We start from the raw sequence: 19,181 nt of genomic DNA, 5'->3' as shown, positions 1-19,181 counted from the left end.
TCCGCTGACACTTTGGTGGCCAAGAATCTTGGAGTGAAAATGGACACTTGTCTCACTTTTAAATCCCATATTCTGGGCCTGGTTGGACAGTGTTTCGGTCTTTTAAAAATGTTGAAAAAATGTCTTCCACTCCTATCCATTGCCCACAGGAGGATTACGGTTCAAGCCTTGATAGGCTCAAGGCTGGACTATGCAAATGTGTTATATCTGGGCCTTCCTGAATACCTCCTGTCTCGCTTACAGGTGGTGCAAAACTCTGCGACACGAGCAATTTTTGGCCTGAGTCGGAGATCTGGCGCCGCGGGACTTTTGAAATCCCTTCATTGGTTGCCTATACGGAAACGCATTGCCTTCTACGCTCTTACAATAGCTTTCAAAGCCCTGCATGGCACTGGCGCCTGCTACCTCAGGAATAGGATTAGTTTTCATCGCCCATCCAGAGCCTTACGCTCTGCATCACTGTCGCTGGCCACGGTCCCAGCAATTAGGCGTGCTCGTTGCGGGGGTCGCTCTTTTAAGCACCTTGCGCCCCGGGCTTGGAATGCACTACCGTTGTCAATAAGGCAGGCTGACACCTTGCTGTCTTTCAGAAAAGATCTTAAAACTTGGCTGTTTGGCCAATAATTCCACCTTCTTCCTTGCTCTGTGCCTTGCTGGGTCCGATAGCGCCGGGACACTCTGAGTAGCTGAGCGCTCTACAAAACTCTGGATAACATAACATAACAGAGTACCTGCACTTATATTTATCCATTTCAAGCACTGGCATTAACGCCATGGTGCGGGGAAGGGAGGGGGGGTTGGGATGGGATTGCACTCGACATATTCAAGCCACAATGTCCGATTCTGCAAGAGACTGTGCTTACTGCATGACAATAGTAGCGCACGGTGCAAGTATGTGTGTGTTTACAGTCAGTGCATGCTGGTGGCATGAAGCTCTGCGCAGATGCTGCTGTCCTGTACAACGCAACCTCTGCTGTTTTTCACGAATACCAATTCAAGTCTGCCGGGGTTTGCTTTCAGAATAGAAACTATCATGCTGATAGTTTATCCTCGCACTAGCACGAATTGAGGAGCACGCAATGAGCTATCGGTGTCCTCTAGAGTCTACATTGAGCTGTTATTGAACCAATCAAGTTAATTTATTCTGTACCTCTTCATCTAATAGCACACCAGTGTTAGAAAGGCCATTAAAGCAAATCAGTTTAATTGTCATGTTTCATGTTCCCTTTAAAATAAAACAAGGAAAGTACATTGTTTTCAGTTTTTTAATGTTATTTGGGAATTATGTACTACGGACTCTTCCCCAAAGGATAATGTTGCTTAAGCCAAGGATTAAATGTAAAGTGTGCAGCTTATAGAAGGGTGGGCAGACGGACATATACATAAACGTACAGGGTTTGCTATCAGAAGAGGTGTCAGCATGGATCTTGGTGCACATGCATCACTGGCCCTGGTGATTTCCAGGTGAGCTGGGGGTATTGTGGAGGGCAGGAGGTAAAATACCTTGAGAACGGTTATCATTTCTTAACTGAAGGTCAGGAGTCTGAGGACCAGTCTTGGATATAGGTGAATATAGTTTCCACAGATAGTAGATTTGTCTTTATTCATTGTAAGCAAAAATGTCTTTATTCACAGCAAAATCTAGTAGGGAACTACTTTCTACTGAAAGTTGCGTTGCTGTTGCCTTCTGTCATACCACTGGCAACACTACCAACTCTGCGTAGGCTGTTGTCACTCAACCATCACTAGTGCGTGCTGCTCCGCCTGAAACCGGGACAGGGCTTTGGGACTCAGTTGTGAGCTCTTGTGCTTCTGAGGTGTAATGTCCCTCAAGAACACCGAGCTGTGGCCCCTGCTACTCAGCTCTGGGGCCGGAGAGGGGCCCTGGTGCCTGGTGCCCGTCTGAGAGCGCGAGAGATGGAGCTCATGATGGCCTTCTAGGATGGCAGAGAAGCCCCTTCGGAGCTGGTTCTTGGGTCTGGATGTGAGGAGGGAACAGTGGAGCCAATGAACATGCGCATGTCTGAGCTTTAGCGACAATGGATTGACCCTAATATTACTGCAGTGAACCTGGGGGAAGGGTATACGTTTGTATGTGTTTCTGATTTTGTATAAACTAAAAAGCGCCTATTTTAAAAATGGCTGAGCAGACTTTAGAATAGGCCGCATTTTGCCCACTAAAGCTAATCTCTGAATTCAGGAGCTGCACCTCATTTAAAGGGCCTCTGTTGCCGGCGTTTCTGCAGTCCACGCCCCCTTCTGTGTGAGTGGCACAGGGAGCTCTGCCAGGGCTCTGTTCCTACTGTGTGCGCTACAGTCAAGTGGAGCCTTTCACTGGGTAAATCAGTCCCAAAGTGAATCCCTGTCCGAAGGAAAGCAGATGGGTAACCTAGCAGGTAACACAGACCCACCTCTAACCCCCGCCCCTCCGCTCATACCTATGTTTGAGTTTTCCCCTGACCGGATTCAGGGGTGTTTATATATGAACATTTTTATTTCCGTACCCGCTGGCACATGCCATGTACAGGCACGAGAGAAGTGGCTTTCGAGGGTCAGGTTGGACCATTGACAAATAAATCCTGAATTGTCAACAACATGACCTCTGAAGCAAGTGAGCAGGCCCCGTCACCCTGCTTTAAAGGGTAATCTTCCAGCTGTGCAGGGGATTGCTGCAGTTAGTGGGTCCGGCTGTGAAAAGCATCTGAACAGATTGCGAAACTTCAGGCGGCTGGCTGGCACAGCAGAGCGACTCCACTGCTGCTGCCTGCGAGTCTGACTCCACACACCAGCCCCTCTCGAGGGGCAGCAGAGGGCTTGCAGCGGCTGAGCTCTGGTGTTAAGTTTAAAATTCCAAAATTATAAAACCAGCGTGACGCTGCGTGTGGGAAAGGTCTGATTGCGGATTGGGTCTTGTTGCTGGCTACAGGGTTCTTCTTGCGCACTGAATGTGGTCTGGTTGCCCGGGTGAGGCAGCGGGCCAATCATGTGGCCACCCACAGAAACATGCCGGCTTGTTATGGGAAGGAGCAGGCTGCTACTGGGTAACTAAGTGTGTAATGAGAAACACCACTTTCCTTCCAAATAGTATTTTACATCCGAATGGGAAAGTGAACTATTTTTGGGTCTCGGCTAGACGGCGCATGCCCTTTCACTTCAAGACATGTTGTGTACATTCAATGGGCTTACAACATGTCCAAAGCTTACTATTGGTTTGCTTCAGTGTCGCTCTCATTTCCTTCATTCCTTTTTTTAAGGCATGTATGCATCATGCCCTCTTCTTGTGTTTGGCCCTCCCCTGGAGCATGCACCACGTACATGTGTCCATCCACTGTTCCAGTTTTTTTAGTTCTTTTGTTGTTGTTGTGTTCAAGTACTCCGTGTGATTGCCTGTGTTTTCATGCCGTCTCTCATATCCCCGTCATTTTGGCTTCTTTTTCATCCCACCCCCCATGCCCGTCTGTTTCTTCTCCACCCCTACTCATCCGTGTTTTATCCCCGACCACCCTCGTTTGTGTTCAGATTTTCCCCTGCCCGTATGTTCCCTCCTTTTAGTGTGTTACATAAAAGTAATAATCCTATCCCATGCCAGTTACCATACATCGCAACATCCTTTGTGCATACCTTTTGACTTGGCTCCTTCTCATCCACAACATCATCCATGTCCTGTAACAGAGCATTTTCCTGCTTACATCAAATTAGCAGTTCTTTTTGCAGTAAGTTTGCTCATGCTGGCTTTATTATAGGTACCTTGTAGTTACTACTCACTACAAATATGTTTAAAGCGCCTGCACCTTTTGCCAGACCCTCCCCCAGTTACTCCCTCTTATTCACCACCAAGTCCTCCCCACCCGCTCCCCCCCACTTTTGTGTTGTTGCTTTCACCGCCCTTTGTGTCATAGTACTTTTTTCTGTGACTTTTAGCCATGATGAACAGCAGCCATGCTGCGTTACAAGGCTAAAATTCATTGACAAAGCCAATAACTCTCTAATTGCCGAGGCCTATTGGCTGTGCCAATGCTTGTTATGGTCTGGCTTGACAGCGCAGCTGTTGCCACACAATATGAGCATCACTAGAGAGTACATGTTTTGATAGGGCAGACGTTGTGTGCTCCCAGAAAAAAAGTGCTTGTCCTCCACGAGCTTTGACCCTTTGTTTATCCAGATGCTGTAGGTTGATCTTTTAGGGACACACACATGACAGTGGACTGCTTTTAAAGTGTCTTGATATATATATTTTTTTCTGGCAGCAGCACGGATGGGAGGATAGTAGTTATTAATCTACATGGATTTTTAGGCCTGGCTTGACCGTGCGTGTGTCATTTGACCTTTTAACCTACACTAATATTTTAGAGTTCTTTTCTTCCACACAAACACACATCTATTCCCATGCTATTTACATGTAATGCTTCACATTATCATGCAATTCTCCTTTAAAACCAGAGCTATTGGCATTGCCCATGCTTGTTAAATGATTGTGCGAGCCTAATTCCCAAAAGGTTCTCTCCGTAGAAACAATAGGTGTTCCAATTTCCAAATAGATGTTTCAATACAAAGAAATGTTAAACCTTGTATTGTTCACTAGAAGTCCTTGAAAAGTGTCTCCAAACACACAAAAAGCTCTCCAGGGTGCCAGGGTGTCACATATTTCACTGTTGACAACCTCCAGCCGACACTTGAGGATGGACCAACAGCTAAACAATGTATTGTCCTGTAATTCTATACCATCTACTACCTCGGAGAAGGCTTTAAAGCACTTTATGTTGGGTAACACGCATCTCCATATCCCAGTGTTAGTGGTTAGTTCAGTGATCATTAATTATTGTTTTTAAGTGTGCTGGTTATTGAGTTAGTCTTGTGCTCGCAAGTATTTCCTCTAGTTTCTAGTGTCCGATAAAGTTAATAGGATGGGTGAAATTATTGGTGAGTTCATGCAAGTGGAAAAAAACATTTTAAAGCAGTAGCTTTATGTATGATTTTCAGCAAAGTAAAAATCAAATGCTCCCTCCCAGCGAAACTCCTGAAGCCACATAGAATGAGGCTCCCTTGATGGATAACATTGCGTCATGTGCTGGAGTCATGGTGGTGGAGTGACAATGAGGATGGTGGTGGGGAGACAGTCATGGTTGGAACAGTCATTTTCCAGGACCTGAAGGTTCTGACCATGCGCCAGACCATGCTGATAAATAGTAGTGATGTTTCGACTCCTTCGTGAAAACCCTGGCGCAGGAAGACGTTGGCAAAGTGGTTGTCCCAGCGTGCTGCAATGGGAGCACTGGAGGAAGCGATGTGTTCTCACGGGCAGATTCGGGCAGGGCTTTCACAAAGGGACAGCAATTTAACGCAGAGTGACCATTCTGCTTTGCGCTCTTGATTACAGTGATGTGATGGGCCTGGACCGAGGTGGAGGTCGGATGTGGGGCGTTAATGGGAAACATTTCCTATGTGGGGATAGCAGGCGTGGGGAGGAAGCATGGGATTTGAGTTGGCTGGGTATAGGACATTGGTCGATTCTGCATCTGTCTACCTACTCTCTCTTCTCACCTCTAGGCCCTTTTAGGGGCCTGGGGGGAGGAATAACAATTTGGGTCATCTCTACAGTTAACTGAACTAATGAGGTCTACCGATGACTTAGATGAGTATCACACTGATATGTGACCAAACAGAATGAGTATGGTGACCACAGCTTACATGTTATGCAAACGTATTAAACCACGTTTTGTTTAGTCTCAGATAGCTATTGACCACAGAATCAGTTGTTTTCATGCAGCTTCGGAGGCTTCAGTGTTTAAGCTGCTTCAATACAAGGCAAGGAATTGAGGGTTATAGCACTAAATGAGGCAATTTTTTTTTTACAGCTTATGCACATGGTGGCTGTGCGTTCTATTTTCAATGCATAAGATGCTTATACCGAAGAATGCGGAGTGAAAAAGCTGCAAGGTCCGTTGTGAGCTATCAAGAGGAGGAGTCTGGGACAGAGAGGTCGCAGGGAATTGTGAGCGACAGAGAGATGGTGGGAAGGGAAGGGAAGAGCAGATGCTGGGACTGTTTTAAACCACCGAGGGTTAGATTGCAATAAAAAACATAAAAAATGAACAGAGCAAAAGATGAAATTGCAAGGGCCAATGAAAAGTGAAAATAGAATACGCAACTATTTGTTAGGTAGTGAGAAAATGCGGTCTCCCAAAGTAAAGGGAACCAGTGGTGAAGTAGTCTGAACCATTGGCCTATGCTTTGGTGGACGGAAGCAAAGTCAAATGACAATTTAGTGGAACCATTGATGAAGCCTGCTCAGTATTGTGTTGGTTGGTCCAGTGGAAGGTGTTGTCGAAATGCGTTGGCCACCCGTGATGTGTTAGTTTTCTGTGACATGAAATAAATCACGTAATTCCAAGAAGCACAGTATCCAGTTCCTTGTTGCAGTAGGAATTGCGTTTAATCGCAGAAGTGCCACTGTTTCTATAGCTATATATATCTATACATATCTCAATCGGATCTAAAACGGGACAAGCGCATGGAAACTCAAGATCACACGTTTTTGGGAGGGGGTGAGAAATTGAAAATATGAGGTGCATGCAGGGCATCTGGCATTTACCAGGTCAAGGATGGGATAGATTGTGCATGTTTGAAAATGGGTGTCAGAGGGAGGATCTTGAACATTCAGAGTTGACACACCAGGTGTGGTCATAGGGAGGTGGCTGGGAGAGGACGATCAGTCACATCGAGGTGGCAATAACATTTAGCATCCCGGGGAGCAAGTTGTGGGCTCAGTAGAGCTGCTCGGTAGGAATGTGTGGCTGCAGGAGGGGCTGTCAACTCCTGTCCATGGGTGCTTTCCCATACAAATCCATGCACCTCATGTCTACATCTGCTGCTTATTGGATTTCTTTGATGTCACCAAACGACTCCCAAGCCCTCTTAAATAAACTGATCGGTCCTACTGTGGATAGCAGGAGTTCACCTGCTAGAAGAAGTGGCTTGTCACTGGAAAAAGTTTCTACCACTGGAAACACCTTGGTTATTTGTATCCGTAGAGCTCTTTCCACCAATGAGGGATGTTTTTTGGATGTGGCGGAGCTATTGTCCTGAGTTACAAAGAGCTGCTTCCAGCAAGAGAGGTTAGTTCGACAAGTTTGTTCCTCAATTGTGAGGAACTGGTTCCAGTGGAGTGTGGTTTTTAATACTGCAAGCAGTTTGTACCACATTGTGAAGAGCGGTTTCTTCTTATAGGCGTTGCTTTCTCCTGTTGGAAGTAGTTGGCCTTTTTGTGAAGAAATGGTTCTTGCAGTAGAGGTTGGTTTCTGGTAGTGGAAGAAGTTGGTTCCACTTTGTGAAGAGCTGCTTTCTTCAGTGGAGGTTGGTTTCTAGTACTAGAAGCGGTTGTTACTACTTTGTGAAGAGCTGCTTTCTTCGGTGGAGGTTGGTTTCTAGTACTAGAAGCGGTTGTTAGTACTTTGTGAAGTGCTGGTTTCATTTGTAAAGAAGGATTCCAGACCTGGAGGGAGTTGGTACCACACTACAAAGAGTTGGTTCCTCTGGTAGAGGGTGGTTTCTCTTGATGGGAGGAGGTGGTGCTATGTTGTGAAGAGCTGATTTGTCCGGTAGAGGCTGGTGTCTCATGCTGGGAAGAGTTAGTACCACATTGTGAAGGGCTGCTCCTCTGGTGAAAGTTGGTTTTTCGAGCTGAGAGATAAGTTTACCCCTCTCTGAGAATTCTGCCAATAGAAGGCACTTTTTTCTCCTTGCAGACGGAGCTGCTTAGCCCTTGTTAGGAACTGGTTCTTGTAGTTGACTTTCCCACAGAGTGGATGCTAAAAGCAAGAAGCACGACGCTCGTATATTTTTCAAGAATGTGTCCGCAACAGTTGTGTTCCCTAAAAAATTGTGAACTTTGTAAGTGATGAGGTGACCGCAGATTTAGCAACACTTGCAGAAATGTTCAAAAGCATATAAATGCATGCATATATTTGTAATTTCAAAAGAAAATATGACCTGGAAGTCCAGCGACTCAAAGGTGTGTTCTGTTCGTCTTAGGATGTGAATGGACAGATGAAGGACCTCCACCCTCGCCTCTGTGTGCTGAAGAAGGGCCCGAATGGCTATGGATTTAACCTTCACAGTGAGAAGTCCAAGCCTGGCCAGTTCATCCGCTCTGTAGACCCTGGGTCTCCGGCTGCAAGAGCTGGGCTGCAGCAACAAGATAAAATAGTTGAGGTAAGTTGCACTCCGCTGACCAGTGGCATGAGCAAAAATCTTCTGTTACAAATGTTTTGAAGGGGGATAACACATTGTTTGAGTTGGACACTGAATTGGTTGCTCTGTGCTTGATCTTTCTTTCCCGTGTAATTGGTTTTCGTAGATATGCATGTTGGACCACAAACCAGGCTAGAGGACAGGCATGAAAGTGGTATCTTTCGCTGCTACCTATGTGTCGGCTCCACCGAGGTGCTTGCAAATAGTCAGACAACCTTGAATGGAAAATACAAACTATTTATTTGCTTTCACGCTCTGCTGCCTGCCAGAGGGCCCCTATAAATCCGTTAATGGTTGGTATGTGGTTGTAGTTCAGACTGTTATCAGTTTGTGGTGAGTGAGTACTCCGTTTGCTTTCAGCACTTTTAGCAGGAAGTACTCTGTTCGAGGTCTGAGTGACAGCTGGAAGTATATTGTTCAGGGCCAGAGGGAGTGCTGGAAGAATGCTGTGCAGAGCTAGACTTTGGCAGGAAGTACTATATAGGACTATATATTGTTCAGGGTCAGAGTGTTTGCAGGAAGAATACTATTGGTAGGAAGTACTATATATAGGGCCAGGCTATTATTAGAAGGCGTCCTATTTAGGGTCAGATTTTCACTCGGTAGTGTACTTCCTGCTGTCAGCCAGTAACAGTAAGGGTGCTCCTTGAGTAGTGAGTAAGATAACCTACTTACAAAGGGCATTGGGAGATGTGGCTCTCAAAAACAGGAACACTGACCGGCAGATTGTCGAGACTTAATATCTTTGTGGTAGGCAAGAAAATTAAAGATGGTGGTACAGAACTGCTTTTATTCTGCCAGCATGTGGAAAAAATTGGAAGGTTGAGAAGGTAAACCTTTAAGTGGGGCTGATATTGCAGCACCATGTAGGTATTTAACTAAATGTGGGAAGGTGGAGGCGAGCAGGGATGTTAATGAGAGCAGGAGAGGGCGGGAGAACGTGTCAAGAAGAGAGCCCAGCGTTCTTCAGTAGGCTAATGAGAGACTTCATGCACTCGGTGGTGCTACAAAGAGGGACTTAAGAATCTGTCCCTTCGATACATTTGTACTTATGTATATTTATATCTGAGACTGGTGCTGAGGCTTCAGATGCGCTGCAGAAATAGAAACGCAGTGGCAAACTCTTGAGAACAGAAAAAGTGGCCTAGTCCCAAAAGGCAACTAGGGCATCAACACGCACTACTGATTAAACTGTGTGCATTTAACATGAATATTTAATACAATTTACCATCAATTCAATTCAATTTAATATACAATCAATCATAAGATATGTAGCATCAAAACAAACACTATTCTACAGAATTAGCAGTTCAAAAGAAAAACTTTTTTATGCAATACATTGCAGAACCCAATGCATTTCGGAACACTTGGTCCCTTCATCAGGGGTATTCTGTGAAAACAATGAAAAAAAAGAAAACATTTCAAATGATGCGCGTTGGGATCAACATTATAGTCAATGTAAATCACACATTCTTGTTATTCAGGAACTTGTCATACACCCATCACCAAAGTGCAAAAAAAGAGTGTGTGGTTATAAAGGGCGTCCACTTACTCTGTAGCCACGAGTCAAAGCTGTCGGGGGAGACAAAGAAACAAGATATTGCGAGTGCTGCTGGATAATGAATGCATAGCGGTCTTAGACAAAAAATGGCAAGTCTGTTATTGCACTAATAGTGTGCGCTCCTCACCCACATTGTTGATTAAACTCTTGAAAACAACATGCTGTGTTGAGGAATGCTTGTAAAAGTTAGGGCGAGGAAGGCAACACGGCCAGACGCTGCATATCCTAGAATGTTAAAGGGGATAGTATGCGATCAAATCAAAATCTGATTTATAGAGCGTGGCTAATCACCCGCAAGGGTATCCAGGCACTGAGAGCAGTGCTGCTTGTGATCAAGCTACCCGGAATTTTAAAGTTATCCTTCTAGTGGTTTTTCTGTTCTTCTGCCGTCCTCCTTTAATATGTCCATCTCGTCTTCTCTCCCGCGTTTCCTTTGCTTGTCAGTCACCTTTCCTCCTCAGCTCTGTATTTTTCCTCACTTCTCTACTCCGCTTGTTGTAATAGTAATAAGTACTACAACAAACGGATTGATTATTTAAATTTCCCCTTTTCTTTAAATTAATTAAACTTTTCAGTTTAGCAATTGTCTGAGGTTTCTAGGACCTATCACCCTTTTCCTGGTACGGAGCCAGCCTAGAGATGTTTTTATGTTTAAGACAGTCATATTTTCAGGAGTTTGGTTGTTGTTAAAAATGTTATAAAGCTCTTGCTAGTACTACTGCTGTGTTTCATTAATTTTGTACATATGGATTTGCAAAATGTACTCAGCAGTTCAGTACTTCAAAGTGCTGAACATGTTCGTAAAGGGAGAGTCATACCACACAAATCTACCCAACCTTTCTGTGTGTGGACTTGGGACATGGGTTAAGCGAGAGTAATTGTATCTGGTAGTTTTCCCCGGAAAATAGCTAATAGGCACCTTGCATGTCAGCAAAGCTGTTTCTAATGAGATGTTTGTTCAGTGCTTAATTTGAGCCGGTGGTTTCTGGTGCTCGGCTCCTGCACTTAATTCCCAACACCAGCACTAATGATAGTCCACGACATGGTGGCGCTGTCTGTCTAATTTTGAGAAAAGCAAACTAACAATTTTAATAATTCAAGATACATTAAAAAGGAATAATGCCTGTGGCCCAGGCCATTCTTCTAGTTCTGGGAGACCTGAAATAGTCTGAATTGTCACACATGTAGGAGTGCGATGGTCAGTACTTGTGTAGTTTCTGTCATTAGCTGCGCTGACCGGGGCAATGGGTGGTGCAAGCTGCAGTGGCCTCTTGACGAGGGTTCTGGCCCTTACACGCAGTACTTAATTTGTAACAAAATACAAATAAAGTGTAACAGAACACATTTTAAGAATATGGTCATTGAGTTCGGTGGGTCCACTAAGGTGCAAGAAAATAAAGGATACAAAAAGGAATATAATAGAACCTATGGCTTCCATACCCCCCTGCTTCCATTGTGCACATCATTAACCTATCAAGTCTGATTTTGAAGCCCTAAACAGCTATTCATCTGGTTTGAAGAAGCAAAAGTAGCTGCCAAGAATCGCAGCATCGCCATTCTGTATCATCTACATGGTGACAGGAAATATCGCATGGCATAGGTTGTGGTTGGAATGCAGTGTATACGTGCCATATAGTCCTAAATGCATCAGTACTTTGTCAGTTATGTTCTGCTTGAACTTCTTGTGCCGCTTCTTGGTGTGTGGTCCAGAAGAAAGTCTCCCTCGATACCCTGAAATCAGTTTCTTCAGTTTAAGTTGAGATTTGGACCAGCAGGAATTTAGATTCCTTCTTCATGTATATTCATGTACCATGGTTATAGAGGCTCATGTGCCTTCTGGGATAACCTTGCAAAGGGTGCCCTGACATATAGGAGATCCATTTGTGTACAGTCTTGTGCCCTCGGGGATAACCCTGCAAGAGGCATCAGGATCTGCAGGGGACTGGGAATTTGTTCAGTCTTACACCCTCGGGGATAGCCCTGCAGGAGAGGCACCTTGATCTTTAAGTGACTGTGAAGATTTACAGTCTTGTGTCCTCTGGGAAAACCCGGCAAGAGAGGGAATCAAACCTGCAAGAGTCCGTGAGGTTTTTAAATGGTCTTGTGCCTTCCGTGATAATCCAGAAAAGGAGGCACCCTAATCTACAAGAGACAATATTTTTACTGGAAGACCTCACCATTGAATGGCATTTAGGTTCTCTCTCAAGCAGTCATACATGGTAGGCTTAAACACCACCATGATGCTTGTGCTTGCTGTTTGTGGTACTCCGCTGCAAGAACAGACGGTTACCAAGGCTCCGCTCCAAAAGACATGTTTTCTTGCCCTCTCCTTAATCCCTCGGAAACAAAGGGGGCCGTAGCTACCAAGAAAAGGAGAAGTTGTACACTCGGTCATTCAAGAGGTGTATGATGCTGTCTTCGCTACCCCTTGCATTTGATGCATGTGCATCCATGGCGGTCTGATTATCACCGACTTGCATACTTATGTGGTAAGGTTGTGAAAAGAGCAAACCAATGTTGGGGCGCTTAAAAAGGGTTATATATAGCAGAAATGGGTGACTGTGCTTTTTCTGTAGACATTACTGGAATAAAAAAAAAAATATTTCTCTTTATTGGATTTTCAGTATCAACATTATTATCAAAGATTGCACCAACACAGAGCTTTTTAGAAAGATGACAAAGCACGATAGTACATACTTCCAAATTCCATCTCAAATAGCCTTGTCAATCACCGAGCATCGCTTCTACCAGAGGGCCCATATCCCATGTAGGGACATAGTTCCACCAGTACACCATATTTCCTATGCTTGGTACTCACACCCCAGGCCTTATAGACCAACTCCTCTACCTTAGTGCAAACGTCATTGCCCCTCGTCAATTCATTCACTGTGGGGGCCACTGCATCCCACTAATGTCATGCTACCTCTCTTCTTTTGGCCCCCCAGAAATTCCAGTACCAGTGTTGCCATTCGGGGATCACCAGGAACCACCCTGTCAATCACCTCCCCCAGAATGCAACATACAGATTTCTGGTAATGCTGTGTGAGCGGACATAACCAAATCACTTGGAAGAAATCCCGCTCTACCTCCTGACCGCTTTCACAGCTTTGTGTTAGCTTTCTCCCCATTTGCCAAAGGTGTTTTGGAGCATATTAATACATGTGTAGATATTTAAACGTTGTGTAGAAGAGATTGATACATTTGAGAAATTCCTTTCTTCTCTAATTTTAATGATATTAAACTTGTCCTCTGGGGAGAGGATATCCTGAATTGCATAACATTTTTTCCCCATAGACCGCCAAGGCTTGACGTAGTGGAAGGTAGTGATGAAACTGCGAGACACGTAACAAGAACTCCGACTGCAAGACCTGAAAGGTTTTATATGATAATGTGACCACAAATCCCCCAGTGTTAAAATTCCGATCAGGTCCCACTTCCTTTTTCAGTTCCCACTTCCTTTTTCAGTTCAAGTAGAATTTTATTAAAAGAAACAAAGTTGTTATTACAAAGAATGAAATGAAATACATCATCATCAAAAAGTATAATCGACTAGGGTATCACAATAAATATCAAAAGATAAAGAGAGCAGGGGGGAAGGGAAAAAGGAAAAATTAAAAAGTAAATGAGGCTATAAGTGTAAAACATACATTATAAGAGGCTATGTTACATGGGATATGATGCAAATACGCGCGGAAAAATAAAACTAGAGAAAAAGAAGGAACGAAAGGTGGCTCAGGGGGGTTTCAAAACTTCTTGCTGAAATGGGGGTAAGTGAGAGGAACGCTCGGCACAGACATCCAAATAAAGGGTGATGGGAAGCCATAATGCATGTCTTTTTGGGGCCAGGGTAAGGGGATAAACAAATGCAGTATCCAGTCTATGATTATAACACACATTGAACCACCACGCTTTGAAAGTAATACCTTTTGAGTTTTTCCAATTAACAGTAATCTGTTGAAACGCAATAGCTATTAACAAATCAATAATGTGAACATTTGTTTCAACTACAGACCAGGAAGAAGAGAGTGAGCCAAGAAAAATGTCAGTGATAGAAAAGGGGATAGAAGTCTGGAAAATAGAATTGATTTGGTCCCATACTTTAGTCCAAAATGCGTGCGTGAGAGGGCAGAGAAAGAGCATATGAAAAAGCGTGGCATTGGGGGCGAAGCAGGACCAACAAAGATCTGGAACCAAGGGGAATCTTTTATGAAGGAGAGATGGTGTATAAAGGAGTCGATTGTAAAGGAAGAAAAGTGTTTGTGTGAGAGAGGCAGCTCTCGAGGATTTGCGAAGCTTAGTCCAAATTTTATCCCAGAGGGAGGTAGACCAGGATACAGCAAGTTCAGATTCCCACTGCTCTTCCACGGTAGATTTTGGGCGAGGTGATGGAGGGTTGTGGAAGGAGTGATAAATGGAAGATGCTGAAGGGTTGGAGCGCACTTGGGAATGTAAAGAAGACATTGGAGTATTAGAGAGCGCAGGTGGAGAAGAATGAGAAAGGGAATCATATACGGACATAACTGCATTCTTAAGTAGGACGTACTTGTGGATAAAGGAGGAGGGAAGAGAGAAGGTTCGGTTAAGAATAGAAAAAGGTGTGAAGACATTCCCAGTAAAAAGTTGGGAAACCCAGATTAAACCGCGCTGCCTCCAAGTTTTCCAGTAAAAAGGTTTCAGGTTAATAAGAATGCTATTATTATACCAGATAGTGGTGGTGAGAAGTTCAGTGATAGAGGAGGGAGGAACTGGAGCAGAAGCCAGGAGTAGTTTCGCAGTGTATTTGTGAATTGGAGTGGACAAGAATTGGGGTTTGCGAGAGAAGGAAAGATATTCAGCAAAGGAAAAGGGAGAAAGAGAAAGACGCTCGAATTCAGCCCAAAGGGGAAGAGGCTCGGTGGGATCTTTAAGCCAGATAGAAGCTTGTTTCAGGAGAAAAGCTCTATGGTAAGCGGGAAAATTTGGGAAATTAACCCCGCCTTCTGATTTGGGGAGACGTAGTCGCGATAAAGACATGCGCGATTTCTTTCCAGACCATAAAACGGAGGATAAGGTGTTATTGATTTTAGTAAAAAATTTAACAGGAATGGAGACAGGAATGTTAGAAATGGTATAGAGGACAATAGGGGATAACATCATCTTGATGGTGTCAAGACGGCCCCACCAAGAAAGGTATAGGGGATGCCATCTGGAGGTGAGGTCAGATAACTTTTGAGTGCATTTAGTGAGACATAATGAGATAGTATCTGGGATGGAAGGAGTGATATGCAAACCAAGGTATTTTATATGGGTCGGACTCCATCTGAAATTGGATGTTGCAAAATCAGGTTTGAAGGTGAATTTGGTGAGGGGAAGAATTTCACATTTGTCGTTGTTCAGCTTATAACCAGAAAGATGAGAATAAACGATAACTTCGGCGAAGAAAGCTGGGATGGAGACAGAGGGGTTCGAAATGAAGAGTAAAATGTCATCTGCATAAGCAGCTAACTTGATTTGCGAATGAGAAAGAGGGAAGCCAGAAATGTTTGGGTTCTGACGTAACTTAGATAGAAAAGGTTCTAGGGCAAGGTTAAAGAGAAAAGGGGAAAGAGGGCAACCTTGCCTAACGCCTCTGCCAAGGTGAAAAAATGAAGATATCAGGCCATTGGCACAAACCGCCGCTCTGGGATTCGCATAAAGAAGGGAAATGAGGGAAATAAAATTAGGACCAAACCCAAACCATTTTAGTGTAGAAAAAAGAAAAGACCATTCTACTCTGTCGAATGCCTTTTCGGCATCTAGGGCAATGGTGGCTAGGGAGTCCTTAAATCGCGGTGATTTAGAAAGAACATTAAAGAGGAGTCTGGTGTTATCGGAAATAAAGCGACCCTTAACAAATCCTGATTGTTCGGGGCCGAGTAGATCTGGAAGAAAAGGATCTAATCTGATGGCTAAGGATTTGGCATACAGTTTGTAATCAATGTTGACAAGCGATATCGGTCTGTAATTCTTGCAGTGTTGAGTATCCTTCCCCTCCTTTGGTATGATGCAAATATAGGCATCTGAAAAAGTGCCAGAGGAAGCACCACTGGTTTTGAAGGAGTCCAGGAGTAGGTGTAGTTTGGGTAACAAAAGAGTAGCAAAGTGTTGATAGAATTCGACCGTAAAACCATCTGGGCCGGGGGCTTTATCTTTCTTAAGGGAGTGAAGTGCAGTATGTAATTCGCGAATGGTAAGGGGAGTTTCAAGGGAGGCTAGATCAACCGGAAAGTTGGGAGGAGGTTGGATGCTTGTAAAGAAAGTGGAAATAGAGAGATCAGATGGTTGAGTTTCAGAAGAATAGAGTGTAGAGTAGAAACGAGAAAATTCTTCCAATATATCAGCATCTTTATGTTGCAGGATTGAATTAACATCAAAAACAGACTCAATATTCAATTTGTTTTGCTTAACTTTCAAATAATTGGCAAGAACTTTCCCCGCCTTATTCTTCCCGCCATAAAATTTCGAACTGGATTTCAATAAATACAACGATGCATCCTCAGTAGACTGTTTGTTATAATTCATTTTCGCAGTTACAAGGGCTGTTAAACTTTCCTGGGTGTGAGAAGTGTAAAAGGAATGTTCTAGGGCTTTGATCTGAGATAAAAGATCACTGGTGCGTTTACGGGCAAGTTTACGCTTTGCGGCAACATGTCTGATGATAAAGTCTCTGGCCGCAGCTTTGTAAGCGTCCCAAATGGTGTGAGTGGCTAAGGAGGGGGTGTCGTTAATGAGAAAAAATTCGGTAGTAAACTCAATAAATGAAGCAGTAAATTTGGGATCAAGAAGGAGGGTATTGTTGAAACGCCATCTCTTAGGACCGGTGGATTTGGGTAAAATATCAATGTTAATGAGAACTGGGGCATGATCAGAAAAAATAATGGGGCCAATCTCAGCCTGAGTGAGGGATTGGGACATGTGGTGAGAAAGAAAGATATAGTCAATACGTGATTGGGAGTGATGAACCGGGGAATAGAATGTAAATTCTTTACTGGTCGGGTTACATATTCGCCGAGCATCGACTAGCTTCTGTTGTGTAAAAAGTTTCTGGGATCTGTTAGGAACAAAAAAAGATTTGGAGTGCCTGTCCAAAAAGGGATCCAATGGCATGTTGCAATCGCCTGCCAAAATAAAGTTTTCATCAATACATTCAGTAATGCGAGAGGCAAATGCTTTCCAAAAAATAGGATTCCCACCTGTGGGGGCGTAGACATTGAGCAGGGAAAAAGGGACACCTTTTGAGGAGAGTTTAACAAATAACCATCTGCCATCAGGGTCAAATTCGGAGTGTAATACAGAATGAGAAAAAGACTTTCGGATTAACAATGCAACACCATTTCTTTTACCATCGCCAGGAGCTGAAAAAACCTTCCCCACCCAACCTCTTTGGAGTTTAGCAGCCTCGGTATCAGAGAGATGGGTTTCTTGCAAAAAGGCGACATCTACATTCAATTTGGCTAAATGGGAAAGGATCTTTTGCCTCTTAATGGGTGAATTTAATCCTTTAACGTTCCAAGAAACAATGCGTACTGACATCAAGAATAATTAAAAAGGGAAAATGTAAATAGGGAACAAAAGAAAGCCTCATAAAATTCTGGAAATAAGAAAAAAGAAGAAAAAGAAAGAAGGAAAATAGAAAAAGGAGGAGAAGAAAGTGTTGGAATAGATAAGAGTATAAAAGAGAATCGAGCAAAAGTAGTACAGAAAAAGACCGAAGCAGAAAACAGAGTCAATGGAGAAGACTGGTATAATGAATAAGAAGAAAAGAAAAAGAGCCATAGTGTGAGAACATTAAGAAAATCAATATCGAGAAACCAGATGAAGAAAAGGAGCGATTTGGTAGGATAAGTGAGTTGTGAGAAAGAGAGAAAAGCAGACCATAAGGAAGATAATTCATTGGAGAGGAGAAGCATAAGAAGGTAGACAGAAAATGCAAAGGAAAAAGGAGAAGAAGAAAGAAACAAAAGCAACCAAGAGAATAAAGAAAATAAGGCAAGGAGAAGAAACATGACAAGGACAAGTTAACTGTACAAAACCAACGAACGATGATGAGGAGAGTCAAAGCTAGGCAAGGAAAACGGGTAGATACTTACAAGGGTGAAGGGATAAGGATACAAAATCCGGAGGGAGGATGAGAGGGATGAAAACGAAGATGAGACGAGGGGGGTAAGGCCAACCAACGGAGGGCAGGAAGCGGGGCAATGAAACATCCAACCAGGGAGACATGACGGGGCGCTAAATAGGGATCTGCAAAAGAAGGAGAAACAGCATGGTTAGGTGAAAGGAGACATCATAGAAAAAACAGTGAGAGTAAAACAGACATATAAAAATGCAATAAACAACAACGAGGGTCGACTAGTCAAAAAGGACTAGTCAAAAACATGGTTGAGGAGTAACAATCGGTACAACGAAGAAACATGGGTAAAAGGTTAACAAGGCATCAGGAAATCCAATGGCAACAGCGTGAAAAGTCACGGAGGAAATGAGGATGAAGAGCCGGCATTGGAGAACTCCATGTTAGCAGGACCACAGGAGTTGAGGAAACTGCGGAGTCGTACTGGATCTTCATAGGTTGTGGTCTTATTATTGTGGGTGACTTTGAATAAACAAGGATGAAATAAGCCATATCTTGCTCCAATAGATCGAAGATCCGCTCTCATGTCCAGGAAGGCTTTACGTCGATTTGCAGTGGCCTTGGCGTAGTCCTGGGCGAAGAAAAGAGTAGAATCAGACCAAATTAGGCGTGGAGAAGCTTTAGCAGCCAAGAGGACCTTCCAAAGATCTGTGTATTCCAGAAAATACATTATGACTCCTCTAGGCTTTGCAGTTGGAGAAGTAGAAGAGGGGAGTCGACCAAGCCTGTGAGCACGTTGAATATTTAACGTAGTGCCTTCGGGTAGGTGCAGAAGCTTGGGCAAAAAGGACTTGAAGAAAGTGATAGGATCAGTCCCCTCGCAACCTTCTTTCAGGCCGTAGAGACGAAGATTATTACGTCTATTCCTGTTTTCAAGGTCCTCCACCTGCTTCTGAAGAGAGGACAACTGCGATTCCACGTGGGGAATTTTAGTGGCTGATTCCCGAAGAGAGGAGACAGATTTTTCCACATTGGAGACTCTGGCATCCATCTGAGACCAATTGTCGGTGAGCGTTTGCAGCTTGGCGTTAGTCTCTTCCATGTAGGGGCGCAATGCTCTAATCTCCTCAAGTAACAATTCCATGGAGATGTCTGAGGATGATTTCGTGGGAGAAGGTGGGTTCTTTTTTAACCTTTTCGGAGTGGTTTTAGAAGGATTCTGTGGAGGAACATCCATAGTAGATAACGTGTCACTGGCGCTGGAAGATGAGGAAGCTTCCA

The 19,181-nt window shown here is 43.9% G+C and overlaps 1 protein-coding gene across 3 annotated transcripts in view; it reads left to right on the top strand.

The window, feature by feature from the left end:
• The window catches only part of NHERF2 (NHERF family PDZ scaffold protein 2), a 320,949-nt gene that overhangs the window by 206,315 nt on the left and 95,453 nt on the right, over window positions 1-19,181 (top strand). For 2 of the 3 annotated variants that reach the window (XM_078664854.1, XM_078664853.1), the window contains exon 3: window positions 8,032-8,211. The exons of the other annotated variant lie outside the window; for it this stretch is intronic. In XM_078664854.1, coding sequence (XP_078520980.1) covers window positions 8,032-8,211 — 180 coding nt within the window. The remainder of the gene's footprint in view (window positions 1-8,031; window positions 8,212-19,181) is intronic. 3 annotated transcript variants of the gene reach the window in all.

The sequence above is a fragment of the Lissotriton helveticus genome, chromosome 10 (assembly GCF_964261635.1).
Source record: "Lissotriton helveticus chromosome 10, aLisHel1.1, whole genome shotgun sequence".
Taxonomy (NCBI): Eukaryota; Metazoa; Chordata; class Amphibia; order Caudata; family Salamandridae; genus Lissotriton; species Lissotriton helveticus.
This window is presented reverse-complemented; position numbering and strand designations above follow the sequence as displayed.